The 25144-nt window shown below is 35.5% G+C and overlaps 4 protein-coding genes across 5 annotated transcripts; 1 reads left to right on the top strand and 3 right to left on the bottom strand.

The window, feature by feature from the left end:
• Positions 1-868: 868 nt before the first annotated feature.
• LOC110863906 (5'-AMP-activated serine/threonine-protein kinase catalytic subunit alpha-like) lies at positions 869-3526 on the bottom strand. The gene is made up of 3 exons (XM_022113126.2): positions 3337-3526; positions 2151-2248; positions 869-2052 (listed from the first exon to the last, which is right to left on the bottom strand). Exon 3 carries the CDS (start codon positions 1730-1732, stop codon positions 890-892), a length of 843 nt encoding a protein of 280 aa, XP_021968818.1. The 5' UTR covers positions 1733-2052; positions 2151-2248; positions 3337-3526; the 3' UTR covers positions 869-889.
• Positions 3527-3731: 205 nt separating this feature from the next.
• LOC110865160 (mitotic spindle checkpoint protein MAD2) lies at positions 3732-6218 on the top strand. Its single transcript, XM_022114383.1, has 7 exons — positions 3732-4011; positions 4117-4132; positions 4231-4361; positions 5407-5527; positions 5602-5705; positions 5788-5909; positions 6003-6218. The coding sequence occupies exons 1-7, from the start codon at positions 3939-3941 to the stop codon at positions 6057-6059; spliced, it is 624 nt and encodes a 207-aa protein (XP_021970075.1). The 5' UTR covers positions 3732-3938; the 3' UTR covers positions 6060-6218.
• Positions 6219-6806: 588 nt separating this feature from the next.
• Positions 6807-9378, bottom strand: LOC110865162 (trihelix transcription factor GT-4). Its single transcript, XM_022114386.2, has 5 exons — positions 8763-9378; positions 8058-8096; positions 7470-7601; positions 7171-7395; positions 6807-7110 (listed from the first exon to the last, which is right to left on the bottom strand). Exons 1-5 carry the CDS (start codon positions 9283-9285, stop codon positions 6908-6910), a joined length of 1122 nt encoding a protein of 373 aa, XP_021970078.1. The 5' UTR covers positions 9286-9378; the 3' UTR covers positions 6807-6907.
• A 5822-nt stretch (positions 9379-15200) lies between these two features.
• LOC110865161 (F-box protein SKIP14) lies at positions 15201-17883 on the bottom strand. 2 transcript variants are annotated; one of them, XM_022114385.2, is made up of 3 exons: positions 17620-17883; positions 16334-17456; positions 15201-16220 (listed from the first exon to the last, which is right to left on the bottom strand). In XM_022114385.2, the coding sequence occupies exons 2-3, from the start codon at positions 17165-17167 to the stop codon at positions 15687-15689; spliced, it is 1368 nt and encodes a 455-aa protein (XP_021970077.1). In that variant the 5' UTR covers positions 17168-17456; positions 17620-17883; the 3' UTR covers positions 15201-15686. The 2 variants fall into 2 exon arrangements, with proteins under 2 accessions (XP_021970077.1, XP_021970076.1); XM_022114384.2 differs by having other exon boundaries at positions 16334-17883.
• Between the last annotated feature and the right edge of the window lie 7261 nt (positions 17884-25144).

Here is a 25144-nt window from a genome sequence, read left to right as displayed (position 1 = left end):
AGTAATACCAATTAACATCCATGGTACTGTCATACTCAACTTGTGGAAATGTTACTCCTTGACCAGGTGGTAACAAATTTTGTATATAAAACCCCAACATACTCATGATAATTGTACTCTTACAAATACTCAATAACTGTTTAATATATAATTAATTAAGTGAGGTTTTGTAAAAATAGTTAATACAAAAAGAGGATTACTCACATTGTTGTCTTAGGATTTTCAGTAAGGATTTCCTGGGAATATTCTATAACTTACACAAATGCACGCGTGTTAGTATAATAACCCATTCTAACATTAGCAATACCCTCCCCAAGACGACATTCCAACGACTACGTCGGGAAAAACCACGACAGCCGTTACGGAACCCTAGATCAATCGGGCAGAGTATCTAATACGTATCCAGGGGTTATAATACTTACAACGGAGCAGAACTTCGCTATTTAGGAGGGTATTATACCCGTGTATAGCCTCTACTATTAAGAAATTAAGTGAGAAAGAAAGATTTGGGACGAACTGACTGAAGATCCGAGGCCTCCTTTATATAGGGCCTGATCTTGGCCTTGTCGCGGCCCGCGGGAACACAGGCCACGGTCTACGTGGCCCGCGTAGTAGGGAAATAGGGTTGTAGGTGATTCGAGTCATCAATAGGTTCAGCACGCGTTACGACACGTGTCAACACCGGGGCTTGCCTGATCCTTAAGTTGTTGCGGCCCGCGTAAGGGTTAAGGGTGGCTTACGCGGCCCGCCTAAACCCCAAAATCAGATTTTTAATTATTTTTAATAATATTTAAGGTATTCAGGGCCCGTTTTCGCATATGGGGTGTATTTTAAGACGTATTGGGATATTTTAAATATTTTTAGGGTGTTAGAAAATATTACGAAGGTGTCAGTTTAGGGTTGTTATACAAATGCTAACCTTTTGTTTATTCCTGATTTCCCTTAGCTTTTGGCTCCTTCTTGTTTCAAAATCTTCCATTGATTCATCAGTTAAGCTATCAAATGATTCATAGCTAAGGTTGTCATCAATTTCATTTTCATAATCCACTTCATTTCTAACATCATCAATGCCAGAATTACGACTGCCCACATATTCTTCATCCTCATCTACAAAAACATTGAAGTCCCTCGTATCAACTTCCATTTCTTCCACCTCATAATCATTATCAACTATGTAGTCACTGTCTTCTGAATCATCACCCTCATTCTCACTTTGATGAGAACAGTCAGCCTTACTACCACCCTCATCCTCACTACCACCCTTATCCTCAGCCTCCCTATTACCCTCATTCTCATTCGTACAATTCACCTCACCCTCATTATCCTTATGACCCTCATTGTTTAGGAATACTCCAGAAAAATCAATGTCATCAAAGTTAAAACCATCTACACATGTACCCTCTTTTGCATTATCAGTCTCAATCTCTATATTATCATTGTTACCTACTGGATTGTCATTGTTACCTACTGGATTATCATTGTTAACTACTGGATTATCATTGTTACCTACTGCATTATCATTGTTACCTACTGCATTATCAGTCTCAGTCTCTATATTACTTGTATTCTTATTAGCACTAGAGGACCCTTCAACATACTCAAGCATCAATCTCCTTCTAGGTACCAGCTTCTTTTTGTTTTGTCTAACACCAACAATCTCATGGTTTTCCTCTACTAATTCCTCAATAACAACCCTAGATCCCTCAGGTGATTTTAAATAAGTATCAACCATAGATGTTCCATGTTCAATGTAAAAGTTGATTAACTTATTGTCACCCACATATTTTGCCAAGTTACGAACATCGGCATCACACCCTAAAGCTACCAAACCAGTATCTAAATCTCTACCTGGTATTTGAAAATGATAATAAAGTGGCACCTTTTCTTTGAACAACTTTAGTTCTCACATCATCCAATCAACTTCATGAACAGAAAACTCATCAATGTCGATGTAATCCACATACGCTGACCTTCGTTGTAGATACCTGCTGCTTGGAAACCTCCTAAAAGATCCACCATAGAAGATTTTTGCATAAACACTAGGGTTTCCTTCTGTTCAAAAATCATAACAAAAAACAGGCAAAACACGATCAGACACTTCAAAATCGCTAAATGTTTGAACTTTAGCACAATCAGACAAAAAAACTTACTGTAATCACGATTTGGAATGAAATCATCATACTCGTCCCTAATGTACCAACCCATTCTGTTCGATCGATCCTATACGGCTGATTATCTTTTCAATCGCCTGGATTTTGCAGAGAAAGTGAAGAGACGGGGAGGGTTTCTTGGTGTTAGTGTGAGAGAGATGAGAAGAAATGAGAGGGAAAACCATAAATATCAACTGACATCCAGGGACTATACTGTGCAATTGCAAAAGTAGACATCAAATCGAGGTGAAAAGACCAAATTACCCTCACGTGATAAGCACGTGAGGGGTTTTAACAGAGAAATTTAACTTAAGTTAGGGCTGGGGACCAAGCGAGTGCATTTTTGACAAGTTTTGGGACCACGAGTGTAATTAGTAAACCACTGGAACCAAGTGTGAAATTTTTGCAAACCACAGGGATCAATTTAACTCTTTCTTTTATTAAAGCCTCTTCCATTCGGTGTTCTTTTTTGGGATTTTTACATATTTCCCCCTATTAAGAGGCTTAATTACATATTTGTCCAACCCTTATATTTAATTACATATTTCCCCTTCCTAAATCATATATATTACATATTTGTCCATTTCATTAAAAATACTCTTATTAAGTTACTATTTTACCCTTAATGAACAACTATTTACAGATTCCCCCAATTCATCTACTTCATCTTCTTCCAATACAATATCATAATATCACATAATTAATTGCTCAAAAGAAATACAGTGTCTCAAACTCATATTTTGAGCATTGATGTCGTACTCTAGCTTTTTGAAAAGTAAGACCTTGAATCCACATTCACTTATACCACTATTGAGCAAGTTTAAAAAAATATAATATAAAAGTAAATTTTCTATGATAAAAGAAATTAAAAACCGATGCATATATGTCAATCTTCAACATTAAAAAGCACATATGCCTGTAAAAAAGTCAAAAAGATACCCTACTCCTTCAAGAAACTGCAACAAAGATTGTTCTCAGTTTGTTGCTGTTGAGTAACACACTTTTAAGAATCAATCATGATATTAAATCTGTAAACAATGAAATTAAAAATAGGTTTTTTCCTGAAGACACAATGAATGTCACGTTATCACCAAAAGGCATAATCAAGGGATGATACATCATTGTTAAATCAACATGGAACCTTTTCATAATTCGAACATAAGCTATATAGACAAAATCGACTTACTGGACCAGAATCAATGAAACAAATTTGTAGGGTTGGCGGAGTGAAGGAGCATCGTGTGGGGGTTTTTCGTTTTGTCACGAACCAGATTGCATAGTGTAGGGTTTTCCGTTTGCGTCAAGTATGGTTTGTCGTTCGCCGTGGGGAACCAGATCGTAGTGAACCAGATTGTTGAAGGGGAAGGAGCATCATAACCCAGATTACGAATGGAGAATGAACCTTCGTTTGATGTTTTTAATTTTGAGAAAAGGAATTACAAAAGGGTAAAGTGGTAATTTGTTAAGAAAAAGGGGAAATATGTAATTAAATTTAAGAGTTGGGTAAATATGTAATTAAGCCTCTTAATAGGGGGAAATATGTAAAAATCCTTTTTTTTTTTTTTTTTTACCAAATCATGAATGGTGGTGTGTTTGAATCTATGAAGGGCCCACTTGAGTCGACCGTTTTTAGTAGCCGTTGCTCTCATTTTCTCGATTAAACCCTAGCCCTATTTGCTTCTTCACGATGCACTAAACCTGTTCGATAAAATTCCCCAAAGGAAAACATCAGGAAACGCTCTACCCATTTAAACAAACCTAAGAAGTTCGAATCTTTCTACTGTAGATATGGCTTCAAAAACCGCCAGCAAAGACATAATCACTCTCCGTGGATCCACCGCCATCGTCAGCGAATTCTTCGGTAATACCCATCTCTTGTTTCTCGTCATCATGTCCTTTATGTTTTGAAACTCAATTTGATGTTCCCTGATGCTTATATTTCTCCATTTTTGCAACCCCTTTTCAGGTTATGCGGCAAACAGGTAAGAATTACTAGCGATTTCTCGTTTTGTGGGTGAAATCTTTTGTGGGTCTGACTTGAAAACTGCTAAATTTGACGGGGATAATGTGTAATGTGTAGCATTCTGTACAACCGTGGTGTTTATCCTGAAGAAAGTTTTGGAAGAGTGAAGAAATATGGACTTCCATTGTTGCTTTCTCAAGATGAAGGTGTCAAGACTTTCATTGCAAATTTGAACACACAGCTTTCAGGTAACCTAGCCTTCCATTTCATCAAATATAACTACTAGTGGGATTACCTAACGCGATGCGGTTTGATTTGGGTCGGTATCTGTTCAATTTGTTAGGGTACTGGCACTCGCTATATCGCGTGTGAATTCGGTTGTTATAGGTTTGATTCGCTATGTTATCGACACTCACTATAGCAACCGAAAAGATTACTTTAAAAGTAAAGCTGCGATGTGCACAAAAGGTTAACGAGACATGTTCTACTTCGACCGCAAACCATAGAAACGAATGCTTGAACTAGTTTCGATAATACTAATACTGGTACCAAAGTTGTTCATTCGAAATCGGTTTGGTTCGTAATGGTGACAGTACGGTACCGACACTATGATTCCAAAATAATACTCTATTTTGAATACAACTCCGTTTTCAACAAAACTTATACCGGAATGTCGAGAAAAAATATTTAACATAGCTACGTATTCAACTTTTATAAAAAAGTTAACGAATGCAAGTTATTAGAGAAAAAGTAAATCAAATAATAATTAAATGGATTCATGGTTGTAAAACAAGGTTTCCAAGGCCGAGTACTCCCCGAGTAGTCGCTACAAGGCAGGCTGCCGAGACGACTTTCTTTAACTCCGCCTAATTACTCGGAGTTGGTCAAACGCGGTCAACCTCGGCCAGAATTGGATCTAGTAGGTCAGCTCGGGCCTAGTTTGACTTAAATAATAATATAACATAATTTCTATGCCTATCATATTAAAGAATGAATATCATTTTCACGTATTTTGTTATAAATATTAGTAAATTTGTGTTATTTGACATATATTTAATCTCCAAAAAGCAATTTCTTTTTAATCTAACATGTCCGAGTACTCTCCGCGTAGACCGAGTACTCTCAACTCCCTGGTCAACCGACTAGGGAGCGCCTAGTGACTTTTGCAACCATGAATGGATTAAAGACTATAGCCACTGTTCATGTGCCATATATTACAATATATTTAATATTTGGTTTGGGTAAACTTATGGTTGTATTTTGCTTATGTGGCTCACTTTTGAACATGTAAAGAATGGCTTGAAGCTGGGAAACTGCAGAGGATTGTTCTTGTGATAATGAGTAAGGCCACCAATGAAGTACTTGAAAGGTGGAATTTCAGTATAGAGACTGATAGTGAAGTGGTTGAAAAAGGGTAAGATACACATTGAATCATTAACCCCTTTGCACGTTGTTTTTCGTATCGAGCTAATGTTTGTTGGTCTCCAGAGTTTCAAGGGAGAAGAGCGATAAAGAAATCATGAGGGAGATTCAAGCTATCATGAGGCAGATTGCTTCCAGCATTACATACCTGCCATGCCTTGATGAACCCTGTAAGTAAGATTTTTCATGCTGTTTTTGTTATTATGGTATCGTGTTTGATTGATTCATTTAGTAAGTATGATTTAATTTCAGGTATCTTTGATGTGTTGGCGTATACTGATGCGGATGTTGCAGTACCATTCACTTGGACAGAGAGTGATCCAAAACTGATAGCAAACCCCCAAATGGTGAAATTGCATTCTTTTGATACCAAGGTAACATCAATCAATATATGAACTTTGGACATATATTAAATAAGAATGATGTCCTAACAAAATATATTATTGTATTTATTTATGATGCTGCAGATACACAAGGTTGACACTTTGGTGTCTTACAAGAATGATGAATGGGATGAGCAGTAAAAGATGGGATTTTACTTTAATCTTGTGTGTTGATCCTTTAAGATTGATGTGAATCATTTTGATTCCCTTCTTGTGTAACCTAACAAGCATGAAATATGAATCTGGAAAATTGTTTCCTCTTGGCTTTTAATTTTAATGACAACTGTTACTTTTCCTGAATCATTATCATAGATGGCACACTGTGTTGTCACTGCAATTCAAGATAACTAGTTTTCTTGACGTCGCGCGTTGCTTCGAAACCGAGCAAAACAAACGTGATTTGAAAATAAAACAAGTTGTTTAGAAAGTCAATTCATTAGAACGGTTTAGTTATTTTATTTTGAATACAACTTCGTTTTAACAAAACTTATAACGGAATGTCGAGGGAAAAAAATCAAGCATAACTACGTACTTAAGTTTTTAGAAAAAAAAAGTTATAAACGTAAATTATTAAAAAAGTATCTAATGATAAAGGAAACATATGATTTTAAAAAAGAAAAAAAATAAAATATGTTAACTAAAGTAAATATAATAATAAAACAATCATAATATATTAAATTATAATGTATTTAATAAAAATAATGAAAAACTATATATTATTTTAAAAATAAAGTTACTATTCATCGGCTCTCGTTAATTATATAATATAATATAATATAATATAATATAATATAATATAATATAATATAATATAATATAATATAATATAATATAATATAATATAATATAATATAATATAATATAATATAATATAATATAATATGCACATTGTACAAGCAAAATTATCCACTAAAGTAAAACATCATAGCACAGAATATTTACAATGTCTCAAGACTGCTTTTTTTTTTGTGTGCATACATAATAACATCTTAGCTAACACCACGGTAAATAACACCGGGGCAAAGCTCATCCATAACATCAACATTGCGGTAGCCAGTGTATTCTCTCAAACAAATCCAGCCTCTGCGAGACAAAAAGTCACGAAAATCATCCTCTGTGTAAAAGACCTTGTCTTCAGTATGGACCGGCACGTGATCCGGCTCATCAAACAAGCACACTTTGATCATCAGCCCTGAAATGATATTTTAGACATTTGACTAACAAATAAAAAAACTTTGAATGAAACATGTACCTTCATCAACATGAAGAGTATAGTTTCCAAGTGGCATATCCCTATCAATTGTCCTCACGATATTATCAACATCTTCGAGCCAAAAACTTCTGTTTGTCCTCAACCTGAAAGCCGATTTGATGGCATCCTTAATGGCATCAGGTGAACCATCAATACCAATTCTTCGTGTGTAATCTCCCAACTTCACCGAAATTACCCTGCCACCATAACTGTTATTTTGAACACCTGCATATACAAATATCACATACTTGTCACTCACACAGGAGTGTAAAAGCTACAAAGTTGGTAACTAGCCTAACCATTTCCAGGGGTTTCCCTCCAATTCCACGGAGAAGCACCACTTGCCGCCATGGTATCGGCTGCAGTGATGGCAAGAGGGTGTCCCTCTTGATCCAGCCCTCTTTCTAGATTAAGTGCACCTCTAGCATCACCTAGAAAAAAGAAGAAAGTAAATGCCTGTATATAAAAGGCTAAAAAAGCCTATGGGCTGCTCCCTCTATTGCCAATTGGTTCTATGGTATAAACCTAGTGGGCTTATATGTTTGGCATGTCTGCTAATTAAATGGTCCTAACAAGTGGTATCGGAGCAAACTTTAGCTCGAATGTGGAACGATAGTGCCCCTATTTATTTGACCACCCACATTGGAAAAATAAGTAAGTAAAGGTGTATGTATACATACATAAGCGATAAGCCTATGGGTTACTCGCTCCATTGTCAACTGGTTTTAGAGTGGAACCCCAGTGGGTTTAACAAGACCTGTTTTACCCTATCCAGACGAAATTTACAACATAATGCGATAACAGAACATGAAAAATGAGATAATTACTGCTCACAACAGCGTAATTGTAAACACAAAAGCTTAAGGATCAAGTGCTAGAGAAATTACCTTCCACGGGCCCAAATGCAATGCCGGTGTCCTCTACACCTGCACGAAAGCAAAAGGGTGCACAAATTGCATCACATGACAATTACAAAGAAGGAGGATGATTGTATGTTACAAAGGTGTTGTGGTTTATCAACTAGAAGACAAATGGTTACACAAGGGATTTAACGGTCCACCCTGACTTTAAAGGTGAATCGTGCTTACTTTTTGTAGTTAACACATTGTTCATATGCAAATGCAAAACGAACACTACTTTTTAGAAGAATGGGCGATTTCCGACAAAAGGGAGTGCCAAGTATGTCGGTTTGTTTTGCATTTAAATATCCACAATTCGTATAAAATTGCTCATTTGAAAAAGCTACATAGTGTTTATTTCAACATTTATGCAAGAACAACGGCTGATTCGAACAAAAAAGCCAACTATCATGATTCAAAAAGTCAAACCACACCACAAAAAAGACAAGTCATAAGAAAAATTAATGTCTCTAACCCTAAACAAGCTTCAAAACTTTTAAACATAAAAATATATGACAGAAATCACAATCTTTAACACAATTAAATAACATATAAATATATATAAAAAACAACTCAACGCACTCTAAAAAAGGTTACACTCCACAAAGAAATCTTTTAAAAAAACAAAATAGAATTCCTAATTTTCAGGATGCTATTGATCTAAATGAGATCTAAAATGAAGAAAAATCATACCTTTATCAGAAAACTGCATAAAAGAGTCAACCTTAGAACCTTTATCCCTATCCCTAACAACCTCTTCAACTTCTTTATAAAACTGCATCTTACTCCCAGCAGAAAACCCATTAACATTATTACTATTATTATTCTCCTTAGCTTTCTTGAACTCCTTCAACAAGTTCCTCCACTTATCCGTACACATAGTGGGGGATCGATCAAACCCTTTTTGTCTCATCTTCAACGAAATCTGTTCCCACAAGTGCTTGTTTGACTTTGAAGTGTTGAAGAGTGAATCGATCTCGTGACGGAGGATGATTAGGGTTCGGGTTTCTTCTTTGACCCAGGTTTCAGCGCGTTTTTTGACCGGTGCTGACGTGGCAGCGGCGGCGATGGCGGAGGACTTGGTGGTGGTGTTGTCTTCGCTGCTGGTGGTGGTGGTGGTGTCGATGATTTGGGGGGTGGAGTTGATCATCATGGTGGGTTGTTGTTGTTGGGGGTAGAAGTTGATGGGTTGTTGAGGTTTTGCAGGTGAAAACATTTGGGATTTTGGGGATTCAAGTGTTTGTTTTAGTGAGAGAGATTGACTGATTTTGGTTTAATGTTTATAGGAGGTGATGGAATGATGATGATTGATATACAGCTTTACTAAATTTAGTATCATATTACATTATATTATATTATATAATCGTTAATATAATTATATTCTTTTTTAGCAAAAATAATACCATGCTCTACTTTAGGTTTTTTTAGTGGGTTTATTTTTTAAAACGTTTGTACACTTCTTATTTTTAGGAGCTTTTGTATTTAATCTTAATCCTAATCCTAAACTATACACTCTTAATTAAAAAGCTTTTGGTACAACCAGAAAATTGCTTTGGTCAAGATGAAATATATACATGGATTGATGGAAGCATGTTGAGGATTTAAACTCTTGGTTATTATAAAGAAAACCTCTTTACAACAAATTGCAATAACTAACAACATATCATTGCTAGGGGTGCAAACGAGTCGAGCTCGAGCTCGTTTAACATATGAAAGCTCGAGCTCGAGCTCGGCTCGATTCGAGCTTTATTTCTGAAGCTCGAGCTCGGCTCGAAGGTAATTTTTCAAGCTCGAGCTCGGCTCGGGCTCGACTCATTTAGTATTTATTAATTAATTTATATTAATTATAATTATTATTATACATAAAATTTAGCTATTTATTTATATATATATAAATGGTAATTGTTATTATATAAATATATGTTTAATATATTAATAAAAAATATATATAAACAGAAAGCTCGATTAAGCTCGCGAGCCGGCTCGAGCTCGATAAGCGAAGCTCGGGCTCGGGCTCGTTTAGTAAACGAGCTTGTTTTTAGGCTCGGGCTCGAGCTCGTTTAACATATGAAAGCTCGAGCTCGAGCTCGGCTCGATTCGAGCTTTATTTCTGAAGCTCGAGCTCGGCTCGAAGGTAATTTTTCAAGCTCGAGCTCGGCTCGGGCTCGACTCATTTAGTATTTATTAATTAATTTATATTAATTATAATTATTATTATACATAAAATTTAGCTATTTATTTATATATATATAAATGGTAATTGTTATTATATAAATATATGTTTAATATATTAATAAAAAATATATATAAACAGAAAGCTCGATTAAGCTCGCGAGCCGGCTCGAGCTCGATAAGCGAAGCTCGGGCTCGGGCTCGTTTAGTAAACGAGCTTGTTTTTAGGCTCGGGCTCGAGCTCGAGCTCGTTTAAGCTCGGCTCGTTCGAGCTTTTTTTCGAACCGAGCTCGAGTAGCTCGCGAGTAGCTCGGCTCGTTTGCACCCCTAATCATTGCAAACTTTGTTGATTATTGTTAACATCATAAGTTTATATAATAGCATAGTAGACTCTATTAGAAGATTTTAATATGTTCTATATACTTTCTATAACTTTATATAATTTATTAGGTGATGATAAGATAGTTCTATATGGATAAATAAATATAGTACCAAAACTTCATCAAGTTATAGTCTTAAACTGACTTTATACATGTACAAGAGTCCAAAGAGAAAGAAAGTAATCACACAACATGTACAATATAGGGAGAGGGAAGGAAAAGGGAGAGGAAAGTAATCACACAACATGTACAATAGAGAGAGAGGGAAGGAAAAGGGAGAGGAGAAGAATGCAAGAACAACTACCTGTTAATGTTCAGATGTGACCATGCCATCTCGTGACATCTAAGAGCAACCACAATAAGAGGCTCAAAAACAAGTGAGACATGATGTCTGCTCATGGCTTTCTCTCTCATAACCTCTCACAAACAAAAAACCCACCAGAATTTATCTTCTCTTTATTGTTGGAGAAAGTTCGAGTTTCGATAGTTTCTCATACCCTCTCACAAACAGAAAACCCACCAAAATTTATCTTCTCTCTATTGTTGGAGAAAGTTCGAGTTTCGATAGTTTAGTGTTTTGGTTGTGTTCTTGTGTTTTCCACCTGTTGGTTCTCGATTTGTTTGTTCTAACTCCTCGATAGTTTTTCTCATAAATGAATTTTTGCCTTTTAAAAAAATGTGGAGTTTGTCACTAAAAAAAACAATCCAAATTTAGACAAAAGATCAAATACAAATAATTTTAACGTACAAAACGTACGAACTGAAAGAAAAGACAAAAAAACGCGGTGACACTTTCGTAATTATCAGTAACTATCAAAATTAATCTACAAATGATCCTGTAGAGTAATTTTGTAAAATGTTCTTGTAGAGTAATTTTGTTCTTGTAGGGTAATTATCAAAATTACTCTATAAATGTATCAAAATTACTCTGCATCAAAATTACTTTACAAGTGAATCAAAATTACCCTGCAAGTTTATCAAAACAACATACAATTCAAAATTACTATACAAATGATCCTGTAGAGTAATTTTGTAAAATGATCATGTAGAGTAATTTTGTTAGTATTTAGTTATGGGGTTTAGGTTTATGGTTTAGTTTTTACTTTTGGTTTGGGTGGGGGGGGGGGGGGAGGGGGTTTCTAGATTTTTTGGGGTGGGGGTTAGGTTTTTTTTAGTTTTTTTTTTTTTTTTTTTTTTGGGGTGGGGGGGGGGGGATGGGTGGGGGGTGGTTAGGTTTTTTGAGGGTTTTTTTTTGTTAGGTATAGTTTTTTGACCAAATTACTCTACAACAAGAACATTTTACAAAATTACTCTACAGTATCATTTTGTAGAGTAATTTTGATAATTACCCTACAAGCAGATAATTATAAAAATGTCATCGTGTGCTTTTTGCTTTTTCATGCTATTCGTATGTTTAATACGTTGACTTTATTTGTACAGGAACTTTCCCCTCCAAATTTAACCCTGAAATAGAAAACACTAGCCCTAGGGTTTTTTAATAGACAATGTCGAATTTTTTAACGATTATTATTTAACCTATCATTATCTATATATAATTTACCATGGCTAATTAATAGTGTTTTGTTGTGGTTGGTCCATTTGTCACGTGGCAAGCCATGATTGGACCATAAGTTTTTCTTTTTTGGGAAATTAATGTGTGTATAAGGAATTTTACTGGTTGATTTAAACTCAAATATGGTGCTTGTTCCAACGGAAGAGGCGTGCTCATTGAGTCTCAACACACTCGGTTTCAATTCCTATATAGAAATTAAAACTCTTTAAAAATTTAATGGAAGTTATATACGTTTTATAAAAACAATTGAAATAAGGATAATTTTGTAAGCGAGGAAGTAACTCTTTTAAAAGGATTTCGAACTTATGAGTAGAAAGCACAATATCGAATTTGCGCGCACGCATAGAACATGTTACAAAACATAAGTATGCTCGCTGTATTATCAAAAACATATAGCAAGTGAGAGTAGGAGTTGGGTGGAAAGTGTATTTTTCCTAGAAAGTCTAGGAAGCAATGAGAATTGGACATGTGGCATTGAGTTATTTTAACTAAAAGGGCAACTATGTAATTTCACATTTTAATTTTATTTTTGGAATTTATTTTTCATTAACTAACATTCCATGATTTTCGGAATTTTTGTTGTTTTCGAATTCAAATCTGGAAGTCAATGTGTTTATCTGGAAAAACTATCAGCATGTCTTGGTGATGTGTTTTACCAGTTAGAGAGGTTGAAGTCAGTGTGTTTTAACACTCTGAAGTCAATATATAATCAGGTTGTGTTTTAACAGTTTTTTGCATTTTAACACTCTGAATGTGTTTTATGTTGTTGTCTATGTCACATTACATCACATTGTGTTTTTTTATGATTACATTACATCATAATGTGTTTTACAACAGTTTGTTTTTATACTGGAGTTTAACAAATCTGATTGTGTTTTAAGTCAACAGATTTGCTGGAGGATTCTTGATATTGTGTTTTAACAGCAAGCAGATTTCTTGACATTGTGTTTTAACAGCAAGCAGACCATTGTGTTTTAACAGCAAGCAGACCATTGTGTTTTAACAGCAAGCAGATTCTTGACGTTGTGTTTTAACAGCAAGCAGATTTCTTGACGCTGTGTTTTAACAGCAAGCAGATTCTTGACGTTGTGTTTTAATAGCAAGCAGATTGCTGGAGGATTCTGGACATTGTGTTTTAACAACAAGCAGATTTATTGACGCTGTGTTTTAACAGCAAGCAGATTGCTGGAGGATTCTTGACTTTGTGTTTTAACAGCAAGCAGATTTCTTGACACTGTGTTTTAACTGCAAGCAGATTTCTTGACGCCGTGTTTTACCATCCATGCTGGTAATCCTTCCATTTATCAAGAACGACTCAGAAACAACGGTACAAGCCTCTCTACAATCATCAATTAAAACAGAAAAAACGCAGCCAAGTTACAAGCAGATTAAGACCGAAAACGTATATGCACTTCAAGAACTTTAATCACAACACAAGATATGAATACCTAGTGAAGAAAAGGGGTATGAACAAGCCTTGGAACCGAAATCTGAATGCTCTTGGGGTCCTATTTTGCGTCGCCAGTAGCAAGGGGAAAGAGATCGGTTTAGAGAGGGAGATAGAGAAAGAGATAGAGAAAGAGGGGAAATTGCATGAATTTAGGGATTGGTTATTGATATGGCAGTTTCTCGACTTATTTTAAACACTTCCAATTACCAAAATACCCTCACTATATTAAAAGTCTCTAATTATATAACTCAAATATTACAAGATTGCTATTGATTTAATTTCAACCCTTCAACACACCAATCGGATGGATCAGATCGCTTCCTAGACTTTCTAGGAAAAACACACTTTCCATGCGAACCCTACTCTAGCAAGTGATACTCAAAAAGATAAATAGTTAAAATTAGACTATGTGTAGCGGCAATGGCGTCCCGTACGAGACTTCTTATTGACTAATAAATGGATCCAACACAGATTTTTGCACCTCCCCTCGCGCCTGTTATCACACTCACGTGGGTGCCCTTAGCATCCACTACACTAGGTCTTATAGTGATCACGTTTTTTAACTATGTGAGTTAAACAAATATATAGTAAAATTAGTGTAATCAAAGTTTTTTTTTAAAAGAAGAGACGCCAAAAGGAACACATGATAAGCATCCCTTGCAAAAGTGATTACTAAGTTACAAAAAAGGCATAATTTGATAATAACAACTAACTATAGCCTACAATCTGTAGCTTGCCTTGGATGCAATACAAACAGCAAGGATAGGGTACAAAAGAACTATCGGTCCTTCGTAAAAAATTCGTAGTAAACTGGGTTGTCATAATTGGTTATAATTATCACCCAAACCCACCCTGCACATAAGAAAGCAGTTTACTCAGTTTTCCTGGTACATTTTGGTTCCTGTTGCGGGCTTTAAACCACATGATCTTCAACGGAAGCTTGCATTGATGTATAAGGTGTTGGAAGACAGCTAGCTTTATGTGGATAAAAATAGAGCCAAGTTAAATTTTCTTGATTGAATTGCTTGGTGTAATTTTAGTTACTAATCCCCCAACATGTAGAGGCTTTAAGGTGTTTGTACCCAGAATCTGGCTGGTTTTCGTTGTTTATATTATCACCCTGAGGGACATTAAAGCTGTCATTCTAGACTATGTCATTAACATTATCCAATTTTGTCATTTGATTTCAGCCATGTGCTTCTCATGTGAGGGGCATTTTGGTTTTTCTTCTACCCATATATGAACAAAAGGGACACATGTTTACCCAAAAAAAAAATTAGTTACAAATTATATTCAATTTTCTCAGTTAATAATGGTTATTGTAGACTTCTGAAATGAAATGCCTGCTGCATTATTAGAATCCTTTTTATTCACCATAAAGCAACGAGTTTCAGTCCCCAACTTTTTCTTACCCTGCCCATCAACTACTCCGATCTACAATCACCGATTGTTGACTTCGACTAAACTAGTCAACTAACCCCATCAAGTCCACCTGCACGGCTCTTGGCTTATGAAAAGGCAAACACAGGAACACATATTTCCACAAACATAACATCTGAACGACTAAATCTTGTCACACAAGAAAACATTAGGCTTTAAGTTCAACATGAACATCATCAAATCAAGTGTTACACAAGAAAACATTAGGTTTTAAGTTCAACATGAACGAACATCTACATAACATCAAATCAAAATATAAAACCCTGAATCCCAAATTAGACACCATAGTCCTTTCAAACCAACCAATACAACCTGCAAACCAGCAAGAATCAAACCGGTCATCAATATCCTTCAAATACAGACGGTGAAAACTTTCATCAATCCCCTCTTCCGTATTGGAGCTGTACTCGACAGCAAGTCAACAAAAAGTCATAGTCAACCCCATCTCGGTGCTTATCTCATCATCCAAAGCTACACCAACACCAACAGACTCATTCAACAGTCACCCATTCGTTATCTATTTCGTTTCTTTTAATTTCTTCATCAGAAAACCATCAGGGAACTTCATAAACGGATAAACCACTTAATCAAAGTATCATCACCTAGCCATGAAAACAAACGGTCCCACCTGGCACATCAACCTCCATTGGTTGTGCCACATGGCAACTTGGCAGCTCTATTATACAACCCGAGCAAAGATACTCCAAAGAAAACGTCTCTTCATACTCGCTGTTGTGTACACAACGACCACACTGGGCACACCTTGGTATGCAAATTATGCAAGCCCTGCATAAATCAGCAGATTCATCTTTCACTTGACAGCTGTCAGCAGGACAGTCATAGACAAGCCTTACATTCTGACATCTTGAGCATATTTCAACATCTATGTCACGGTTATCATCGGATGGTAAATATAAGTTTCCACGATGATAATAATGTGGACTGTAATTATTTTGATGCGTGTCCTCATCACTGCCCAATAAAAACTTCAACTCCTTGTAGTGATCAAGTGTGATGCCATAGAACCCACCGGTTCTTATTTGTTTGACGCCTGAAGTGCCTTCATTTGACTTGAAAGCCTTTAAGTTGGTCAATATACCCTCGATGCTGAGTCGTGTGCATCCAGGAATAGACAACTGCATGATAAACAATACACATGTAGTCAATTTTGCACCACAAAGTAAAACTATTGAGAAGAAAGATATTAAAGATATTAAAGTAGAGTTAACATAAGTGAAACACTGCTCACCTTGGTTAATTTTGGATTGGTTTCCAATACGCGCTTCAGACCATCATCAGTAATCCTTGGACATTTTACAAGTGTCAAAGAAGAAAGATTGCCGTCAGCTCTGTTAGTTAGTTGCACAAGAACGTCATCAGTAATCCTCTCATTCAGTGGCTGGTCGATGTAAATATTCCTCCACAATAGCGAATCATTGTGAATGGTAGAACACAAAGATCTACAAACACGCCCCACTAAAAGAAGATCTTTTGTTCCTAAATAACTGAGAGCAAGAACAAAAGCCTCATGGGGGTCTCCTCCAACTGTGTTTGAAGATCGTCGAAAATCATCCACAAGATCCTCACCTTTTGTAAACACAGCACTCGTACTACCAAAATCAAAAGCCGTAGATCCAGCACCACCCTTATCATCAGGTGCCTCATTGCTCGGAAACGACTGAAACCTCATAGCACGGTTCCAAATCAAATTAAGCCCCGCAAACAACTCGTAATCTTCATTCGTATTCACAATGCTGTTCCTAACATAAGCCCCGTAATCCACTTCCAAATCTTCAAGCCACCCGGTGATGGCCGTAAAAGTGGTACTAATATCAATATCCATCCCAAACGGATCCGACGGCAGTAAGTCAATAATATCCGCCGACACCGGATCTGGTGAGCCACCCTTATCAACTTTCTCTCTTCCATAACCAAAACACTCACAAATCTCTCCATTCCCATGCCTCGGTTTCTCCGTCAACCCTTCCACAACATACCCATTCACAATCCTCAACGGTGACACCATATTATCTTCCGATGTATGGGCAGGAAAAATCGGCCGCTGAGAATAATTAAGCGCCATTTTCTATACACCCACGAATCCGAAACAAACAATCACTCCTGAGAAAACCCTAGATTCGGCTAATTCACCAAATCAAATCTTTTTTCTTCTGCTTTTTTCGCTTTTTTTTTGTTTCTTTTGATTGGTTCGATAATAACCTAACCCTAGAAAAAACCGGCAAAACTCACACAAGAAAACCCTCAATTTTGGGGGCAGACTAAAACAACGCACCGAAAAATATCACAGAGTTTCTTGTAACGAATCAATATCCAAACGAATATACATATCAGCAACAATCCTAACCAAAAACCTAAAAAAAACAATAACAAATGTACAGACAAAGAATCAATGAATAATAATAATGCCCTAACGATAAACAGGTTCAATTCGAAACCCTAGATCGACCTAACCGATAAAACAAACAAAACACAATCAATAAGTGGGACAATAAGGCTAAATTAAGATCAGAAAACCTGTAATTTCGCTCACAACAAACGCAAATCGATAGAATTTGATGAAACGACGAACAGGATGCCGTTAAAACGCCGTGAATAACGTTGATCAAACGCCGTTAGGGTGGAATACGAACATAACCTGATAGTAACGATAGATAACAACGAGAATCGAACGAATTATGAACGAACGAATCTGTCGATCGAGTTTATGAGAGCGAGATGGATGAGAGAGAGAGAAAGAGAAGGGTTATCTCTAGAGAGAGAAAGAGTGTTGGGGAAAGAGGGGATATAGATATATGTAATGTAAATGTAATATTACATCTAGAAGAGGGGGTGACCGACACGTGTCTGGTTGGAATGGTTTTACTGGTTCTTGTTGTGGTGAGAGCCCGAGTTTTCGGACTGTTTGTGGTGGGTTTTACCGGTGACCGGTTAGATTGGAGGGTGGTCAAAGTCAAATTACTCGTTCTTTTTGGTAGATCAGAATATTATTTATTATTATCGTCTTAATATTCGTTAATAGTTTTGCTTCGGGAGCAAGAAAATTTGTTAGAAAAGAAATTTTGTTATTTTTAATATGTTTTAAACTACTCTTATCGGATAAATTAAGATTTATAAATTATATTTGTATTGTTGGACATTAAGAAAAAAGTTTTTTGTTCAACAAACTTGGCATACCCGCCTCAAATTCCATAAATTCTGTGTGAAACTCAGATGTGATTAGTATTACTATTTTTTACTATATGTATAGATCACTACTTGTTTCAACTCGCGTGTTGCTGCGGTATTTCAAACTTTTTTGGAAAACCAAAATAATCATAGTAATTATAAGTCTAGTTATTAACAACGATTTATTTATGTTTCGGCTACAAATTTCTAGTACAACAACATAAATTAATATTATTTGAAAATATATAGAAAAAGATGAAACATGTAAAAAAAATCATGACGTCACCACGAAAATTCATTTAAAATTTAAAGCAGTAACTTTTTTTTAAAATTCGGGGGTTGTAGTGTAATGTGGGTTTAAAAGAGTAAAAATAACTTTATTTAAGTTCATCGGACATGTGATCAATTTATTAAAACTCAGGGGGTAAGAATGTAAATTTGTTTTAAAAAACTTAACAAAATTTGAAGGGGTTAAAGTGTAAGAACCAAAACCTTTGTGGTCAAAACATAAAAAAAAAATTAATAAAGTGTCTCGTAGGATTGTTACAAATGCCACAAAAAATTGAGTAAATTTCATAAATGCAATAAAAAAGAAAAGTTAAATATATGAGTATAGATGGCATTAGTGTAATTAAAGCAAAATTGATACCAAAGCAAACATGTTAGTTTAGTGGTAAAACAAAAAAGTGTGGCTAAAAACAAAACATAAAAAGTTTCTTGTAGCTGATGATGTGTTTTAATATGTAGTATAACATATTTATAACGTGTTGAGGAATAGTAATGTTCTTTGTTTTTTTATTTAATCACCAAATTTTCAAACTTCTTTGTTTTAGTCCCTTCTTACTTTGTCTTCTCATATTTATTTTACAATCATACATATTTAAAGTTTCTTTCTTTTAACGTACACTGATATGATATACCTATTTAACACGTTTAATAAAGTTTTATTCGTTAACTTTAAAAAAATAGAATACTCGGTTGTGTCAAAAAAAAAAATAATACAACGTATTGTCGGTACCTTAACAATTAACCGACTAACTCCGACCAAACATTATTTGAACAATTACGGACAAATTCTTGCAGCGTAGTGCAAGGAAATCCTGCTAGTTTCTAATATTTAATCATATCATCATAATCGTAATCATAATCAATAATATTTAAAAGCAATATATTCGGTTTTTTATAACTTTTATAGTAGCATAATGGGTGTGTTTGAGCTTATGTTGCGTATTTCTTGGATGCGTCATTCGTGTACAAGGATGGGTGGAACGGTTCTGTAAAAGGGGAGGAGAGGAAGAGTGGTGTGTTGTTTGCTTTGAGAAAGGCAACCAAGACAAGTGGTGACATGAATGGTGCTTTTAGACTTCTCATCGGAAGTGCTATAACATGAGACTCAAATACAATTGTGTATTTTAAACCCCATTCGTACGATATATAATTAAAGGTTGCCTAACATAAACAACACCCAATGGTATGCTTGGCATTGCTTGTACATAAGGAAATCCCATAATGTGGTTTGTTGTGTTGTATGATTTTTTAAATATCTTTTTCCTCATGTTCATGCTTTTGTTTTCTCTTAATGTTTTACATGTTCACGCTTTCGTTTTCTCTTATAATGTTTTACTAAATATTTGGTAGCCAAAACTTTCAAGGGTGGTATATAATAAGTATAATATATAGGATCAGTCCATATTTTCCGAATTTGACTTATATAAGATGAAGTGATAATTACGTTTTAGTTTGGTTTATCAATAATATCAAGTTTATCCAAGGCTTCTTTTACCAATAATATCAAGTTTATCCAAGGCTTCTTGCAAAACGTTTCTCAATACATAGAAATTTACAAAATATTATGGGTGTTTAAAAGATAAGTCTAGTTATCATTGATATGGTTTTTATCAATAATGTAAAGTTTATCCAAGGCTTCTTGCAAAACCTTTCTCGGTACATATAGAAATTTACAAAATGTCGTTAACCTAATTTATCAATAATATCAAGTTTATCCAAGGCTTCTTGCAATCCTTTCTTAGGGGACTAGGGGTGGTTCACTAGTGATAGAATTTATCACTCACAAGCACCAATCAAGTTTCGCCATGTCATTGATCATTTTTCCATCACTCACAACCATTTTTAGTGGGGGTGGTCATCACTCACCACCACACCCAACAATTCCCCCCAACCAACAAATACCCTCACAAAAATAAACCATAACGCGTTGTCACCATCACGAAAATGATTAACGCGTGGAAGATTAACGCGTTGAAGTGGTAGCGGCGGCCGGCCATCACGCGTTGAAAACATTTCCGTTATAGAATAACGCATGTGCCCCGGGTCACCTTAATACATATAAAATTCACAAATATTATGGGTGTTTAAAAGATAACTCATGTTATCATTGTTATAGTATGAGACAATGATTTTATTCACTAAATCATATCATATCATATTATAGTTATAGAATAAAAACCGAAAAACAGAAATAGAAACAAAAGTAGGAGTGGAAAAAGAATAAAAGAAGGAATATGAATATTAGGTACACATACATAACACATAAAAGGAAGTTAGAGGTTCATGTTTGACATGGTTCTCTTCAAGTATGCTCGACATCTATTTCTAAAAATACAACGTTCAAAAAAGATGATATTGCCTACTAACCTAACTTTTTTGAAAGCTTCATCATACTATTGTGTAAACTTCACACAACCCATGGTGTTGTTAGAGAATTTTCTTGTATCTAACACATGAAGAAGACATATTAAATTATACCGTTAATAACAATCTCCTAATCAAATTAAAAAATTACAGTTAATGTGATTAATAACTAGTTACAATTTAAGAATCTTAATTGTGTTTGTTTTGATTTATAAGAATGAGATAGAACCCACAAATCTTGGAATTAGATTCACTGGATTGATATGATAATCGGCTCGATTCAAGATGAGCTAGTTCTCTTTTTACAATATAATTACTGATAAGCTTAAACAATAAAAGCGAAGGAAATAAGCAGACCAAATAGGTCAATGGCTTAAATTTGGGAAAGACTTTGACCGAGTGGGTTATGGTGATGCCCGAAAACCCATTGAATCTGCTCCATGGATCCTCTCGCCTCTTTATTGAACCCAGGTCCATTTCTTTTTTCGGGTGTACAATTTAAACATGAACTTATCATTTTTGCCTTTGACCCATTAACCAGCTCTGGATTCGTATCAATTATGCCCACCTGGAAAAACGACTTGTCCTCAAGTCGGAAAAGATGAGAATTGTCGTGCCAAGTGATGATCCATTTAATTGTAGGTTGACCCTAATTCAAGACCCATTGAAGAGTCAAAAGGGTGCACGTTTTGCAGACCTATGCAACCATTTGACCAATGTGGTAGGCATCATGTATTGAGCCAGTGTGGTCAGTACATGTGGATTACGCTATAATAATTTGTAAACATGGATCCTTAACCGTTCATACATATCATGGGGTTTTCTAACTGCGTCATAACTATATGACGTGAGTGAGTTTACGTCATTGTCCCAATGAGAAACCAAATATTGGATCTATCGAATGGTATGGTATGTCCCAAAAGGTCGGGGAAATAGCTTCTCATAGGGTTGGATTTGCAAAACAACATCACCCACATCAATTATTCCCTGCAATTCGAATCTTGTTGTGCACCTGCATGCCTCTAATGTTTTTGATCTACAATTCCATCATCAAACACTCTTTTGGACGTCACCGTTATGGGTATTGACATGTATGAAAGGTGTTTCCTAGTAGCACTCCAACAATGCTCTACTTCCTACTGTTGGTTCAATACTCGTGTTACCGGGAAGAACTGTTAGTTCCGTTTAAGTGGTTGTGATATTCTTGACAAGATCTGTCAATGTACCTTGAAGTTCATCATTGGGTTCTTTTTCATCCATCTAAGCCTCTTGATGGCTGCAATATCCTTCTTCAGAGCAATTAGAGAGTCTAATCGCGTTGCAATGGTTGCTAACTAAGCGATAAGTAAACCAAAATCAGAAATTGTCTCCTTGGTCTTCTTCTCTTTGTTTCTCGACAATGGAACCAATGATAGAATCCAAAAATCTATAAAGTAAATTCACTGAAATTGATATGCTAATCGACGTGATTTGTGATGAGATATTTCTGCTTTTATAATATAATTACGGATAAATTGAATAATAAGAAGAATGTAAATAAACATCTATTTATTTTGTTAACTAAGGAGTTACAAAGCTGCTATTAATTCTTCGCTAACTTAAAACTAGGAATTGCTTAAAATGGGAATTACTTGACATAGTAGGCTAAGGGCTTAAATCTGGGAAAGACTTTGACCGATGGGTCAAGGTGATACCCGAAAACCCACTGAATCTGCTCCATGGATCATCCCACCTTTTTATTGAACCCAAATCCCTTTCTCTTTCAGGTGTACACTTTCAGTAGGAACTTATCATTTTGCCTCCCACCCATTACCCATGTCTAGATTCGTATCAAAATCTCAAACAAGACAACATGGATCACATATCAATTGAAAGCAAAAAGAAAATCTATCATAACAAATAGTTAATTGGTTGTGTCACGTGTCATGTTTTTGTGATACCAAATCCCAATATATTTTTTCTTGATTCTTTTATTTCACTCATCCGTATTCTATTTCACAATTTATAAATTAAGAACCTGAAAAAGATAATTGAAAGAAAACAATACTAATAAAACATAATATATTAAACTATTAGCTTGTAACTTACGTGAGATATTTAAGTTCAAATATATTAAATTCTTATTTGACCAGGGCCGGCCTGGAGGGGGTGCGGGGTGGACGACGGCTCAAGGCCCAAACCCTCTGGGGCCCGAAAATTTATTTATTTTTTAATAAAGTTACGCTATAGAACTTAGAATATGTAAGTACTGAATTGAAAAATAACATGATGAGGCGCATGGTTTGGTGGTTCCCATGTCACTTTATTAGCAAATAGACTTTGGGTTCTACTCTTGATAGCGTCAATTTTAGTTGATTTTTTTTCTTAATGTTTGTTACCTATGCATTAATGCAAACGACATTAATTGACTAATTTTATGTTACATTAAATCAAAATGGGAACCATAGTTACTTTTCAAATCTAGTTTAAAAATGATTATTTATGTTAATTTCTTAAAATATTATTCAATCTACAACTAGTTGTGTGTTCCATTTTTTTTATCAAAAAAGTCTTATTTTGTTTTGTTTTTCAACTCTGTGTATTTTCTAAATAAATTTGTGTATTTTCTAAAAGTTTATATTGTAGGGGCCCGTATTTTATTTTCGCACAGGGCCCGCAAATTTTCAAAAATTTTCGGAGACGACCCTGTATTTGACTTTGTTTTATAATTCGTAAAAATTCATTACTACTTGTTTAGTATTTTGTTTATTCAATTCATGATACATGAGTTTCTAACCTGATACTCATATAAATATGGAAAGCTTTCTATTGAATCATGTCAAATTTACAAACACTTGAGCTAGTAAGTTCCTGCATGTCGCATGCACAACATAAATCATTGCGAACGAGTGTTATTGACATGGGTATTAAAACTAAGAGTTGAATAATGTAGAAAGGGAAGTTGCTAATGGATGGTTCCAATTTTACATGGATGAAATGTAACCACTTGATGAGGGAAACATCTGCGTGTTGGAGGATATAAGGGGAAAAAAGTCGAACTGCCTCCCATGTCTAATATGTGAACAATCACACTATACCTATGGGTAAGCAGGAGTCCCGCCTGAGGCATCTCCACCCAATGCTCCGTGGGTGCTCTCCCAACTCCGGTAAAACTTATTCTCTTTAATTGCACGACGTACTCTCTCGCTAAACCCTCCTAAAAAATGTACCTCCATATTTCTTTGTTGCTGCCCGTCAACTCCTCAACTAGTTCGCTCCGAATAGAACCATAATAGTCTTGCTCCAACCCTAAACCCAAAGCCATAGCCCGAAACCCATAGTGTCCATCCGGCTTGACATCTTTTATTCTTGAAACGTATATGTGGAACAGTTATGGAATTTATTTTTGTATCTGATAAGATAATTAACCGATTCTACCTCCGGGATTAATGGAAATCCATGGTCCCCGTGTTGCTCTTTTTTCCTGGAAGCCATTGAAAGATCACGTTGCATTAACAACTTTTTAGACTTTTGAGACATAGAAGAAATAGATGGTATTAGAGAGTCTTGCGATGGTACGTAGGAGCTGTGTCGGGGAGGGTCACACCTGCTTTGTTCGGAAGGCCCCACTGAACTATGCTTAGTAGCATGTTCTCTCCTTTGTTGTTGGACTTTCGATGTTGGACGCCTGCGAGTGTTTTCTTGTACAACGGGAGGTTTTATTGTCATTCATAAGTGGGTTTAACACCGCTTCTATCTTTGACATCATGCTTTTCTTCACTTGCGGGGGTTCAGAACGCACTTTTTGTTTCACATCTTCAAATTATTTTTCTAGATCAACGTCTTCATCGCCAATTCTTGATGGATTTAGGTCAAGATTTCTTCAGAAGATATCTATATCATCGAGCCCAATAATGTGTTATGCAAACAAAAAAATAAATATTACGCAAGCATATTAAAGTAATATAATAAATCTTGAAATAAGCTTATAACTACCTATATTTTGTAATTTCTCTAGACGACAGACACGTAACAACCCGCGACCCATGTACAGCTGGCAACAACATGTTGATCCAAATGACCGCAAGATGGATAGTCTCTGTTTTAGCTCCTTTTCTAGTATGTTAAGAGCATGGATGGAAACTTTACAAAGTAGGTTGCGAAACAAAGGAATCTCAAGGTGGTCGTTCATTCGCTTGGTGTTACCTTCTTGCAAACATTTCTTTATTTGTGAATATTATTT

The sequence above is a fragment of the Helianthus annuus genome, chromosome 6, assembly GCF_002127325.2.
Source record: "Helianthus annuus cultivar XRQ/B chromosome 6, HanXRQr2.0-SUNRISE, whole genome shotgun sequence".
Taxonomy (NCBI): domain Eukaryota; kingdom Viridiplantae; phylum Streptophyta; class Magnoliopsida; order Asterales; family Asteraceae; genus Helianthus; species Helianthus annuus.
Note: the sequence above shows the minus strand (reverse complement) of the source record. Positions and strands in the feature narration are given on the sequence as shown.

Bases quoted from the DNA above. Each gene is read 5' to 3' on its own strand.
- LOC110863906 (XM_022113126.2), bottom strand. From the start codon at position 1,732: ATGGTTGATACTTATTTAAAATCACCTGAGGGATCTAGGGTTGTTATT.
- LOC110865162 (XM_022114386.2), bottom strand. From the start codon at position 9,285: ATGTTTTCACCTGCAAAACCTCAACAACCCATCAACTTCTACCCCCAA. The intron at 8,097-8,762 runs GTATGATTTTTC...GCTTTCGTGCAG, and splicing joins TATGCAGTTTTCTGATAAAG to GTGTAGAGGACACCGGCATT. The intron at 7,111-7,170 runs GTACATGTTTCA...ATATCATTTCAG, and splicing joins TACTCTTCATGTTGATGAAG to GGCTGATGATCAAAGTGTGC.
- LOC110865160 (XM_022114383.1), top strand. From the start codon at position 3,939: ATGGCTTCAAAAACCGCCAGCAAAGACATAATCACTCTCCGTGGATCC. The intron at 4,362-5,406 runs GTAACCTAGCCT...GAACATGTAAAG, and splicing joins TTTGAACACACAGCTTTCAG to AATGGCTTGAAGCTGGGAAA. The intron at 5,910-6,002 runs GTAACATCAATC...ATGATGCTGCAG, and splicing joins TGCATTCTTTTGATACCAAG to ATACACAAGGTTGACACTTT.
- LOC110865161 (XM_022114384.2), bottom strand. From the start codon at position 17,167: ATGGCGCTTAATTATTCTCAGCGGCCGATTTTTCCTGCCCATACATCG. The intron at 16,221-16,333 runs GTGAGCAGTGTT...TTTATCATGCAG, and splicing joins CCAATCCAAAATTAACCAAG to TTGTCTATTCCTGGATGCAC.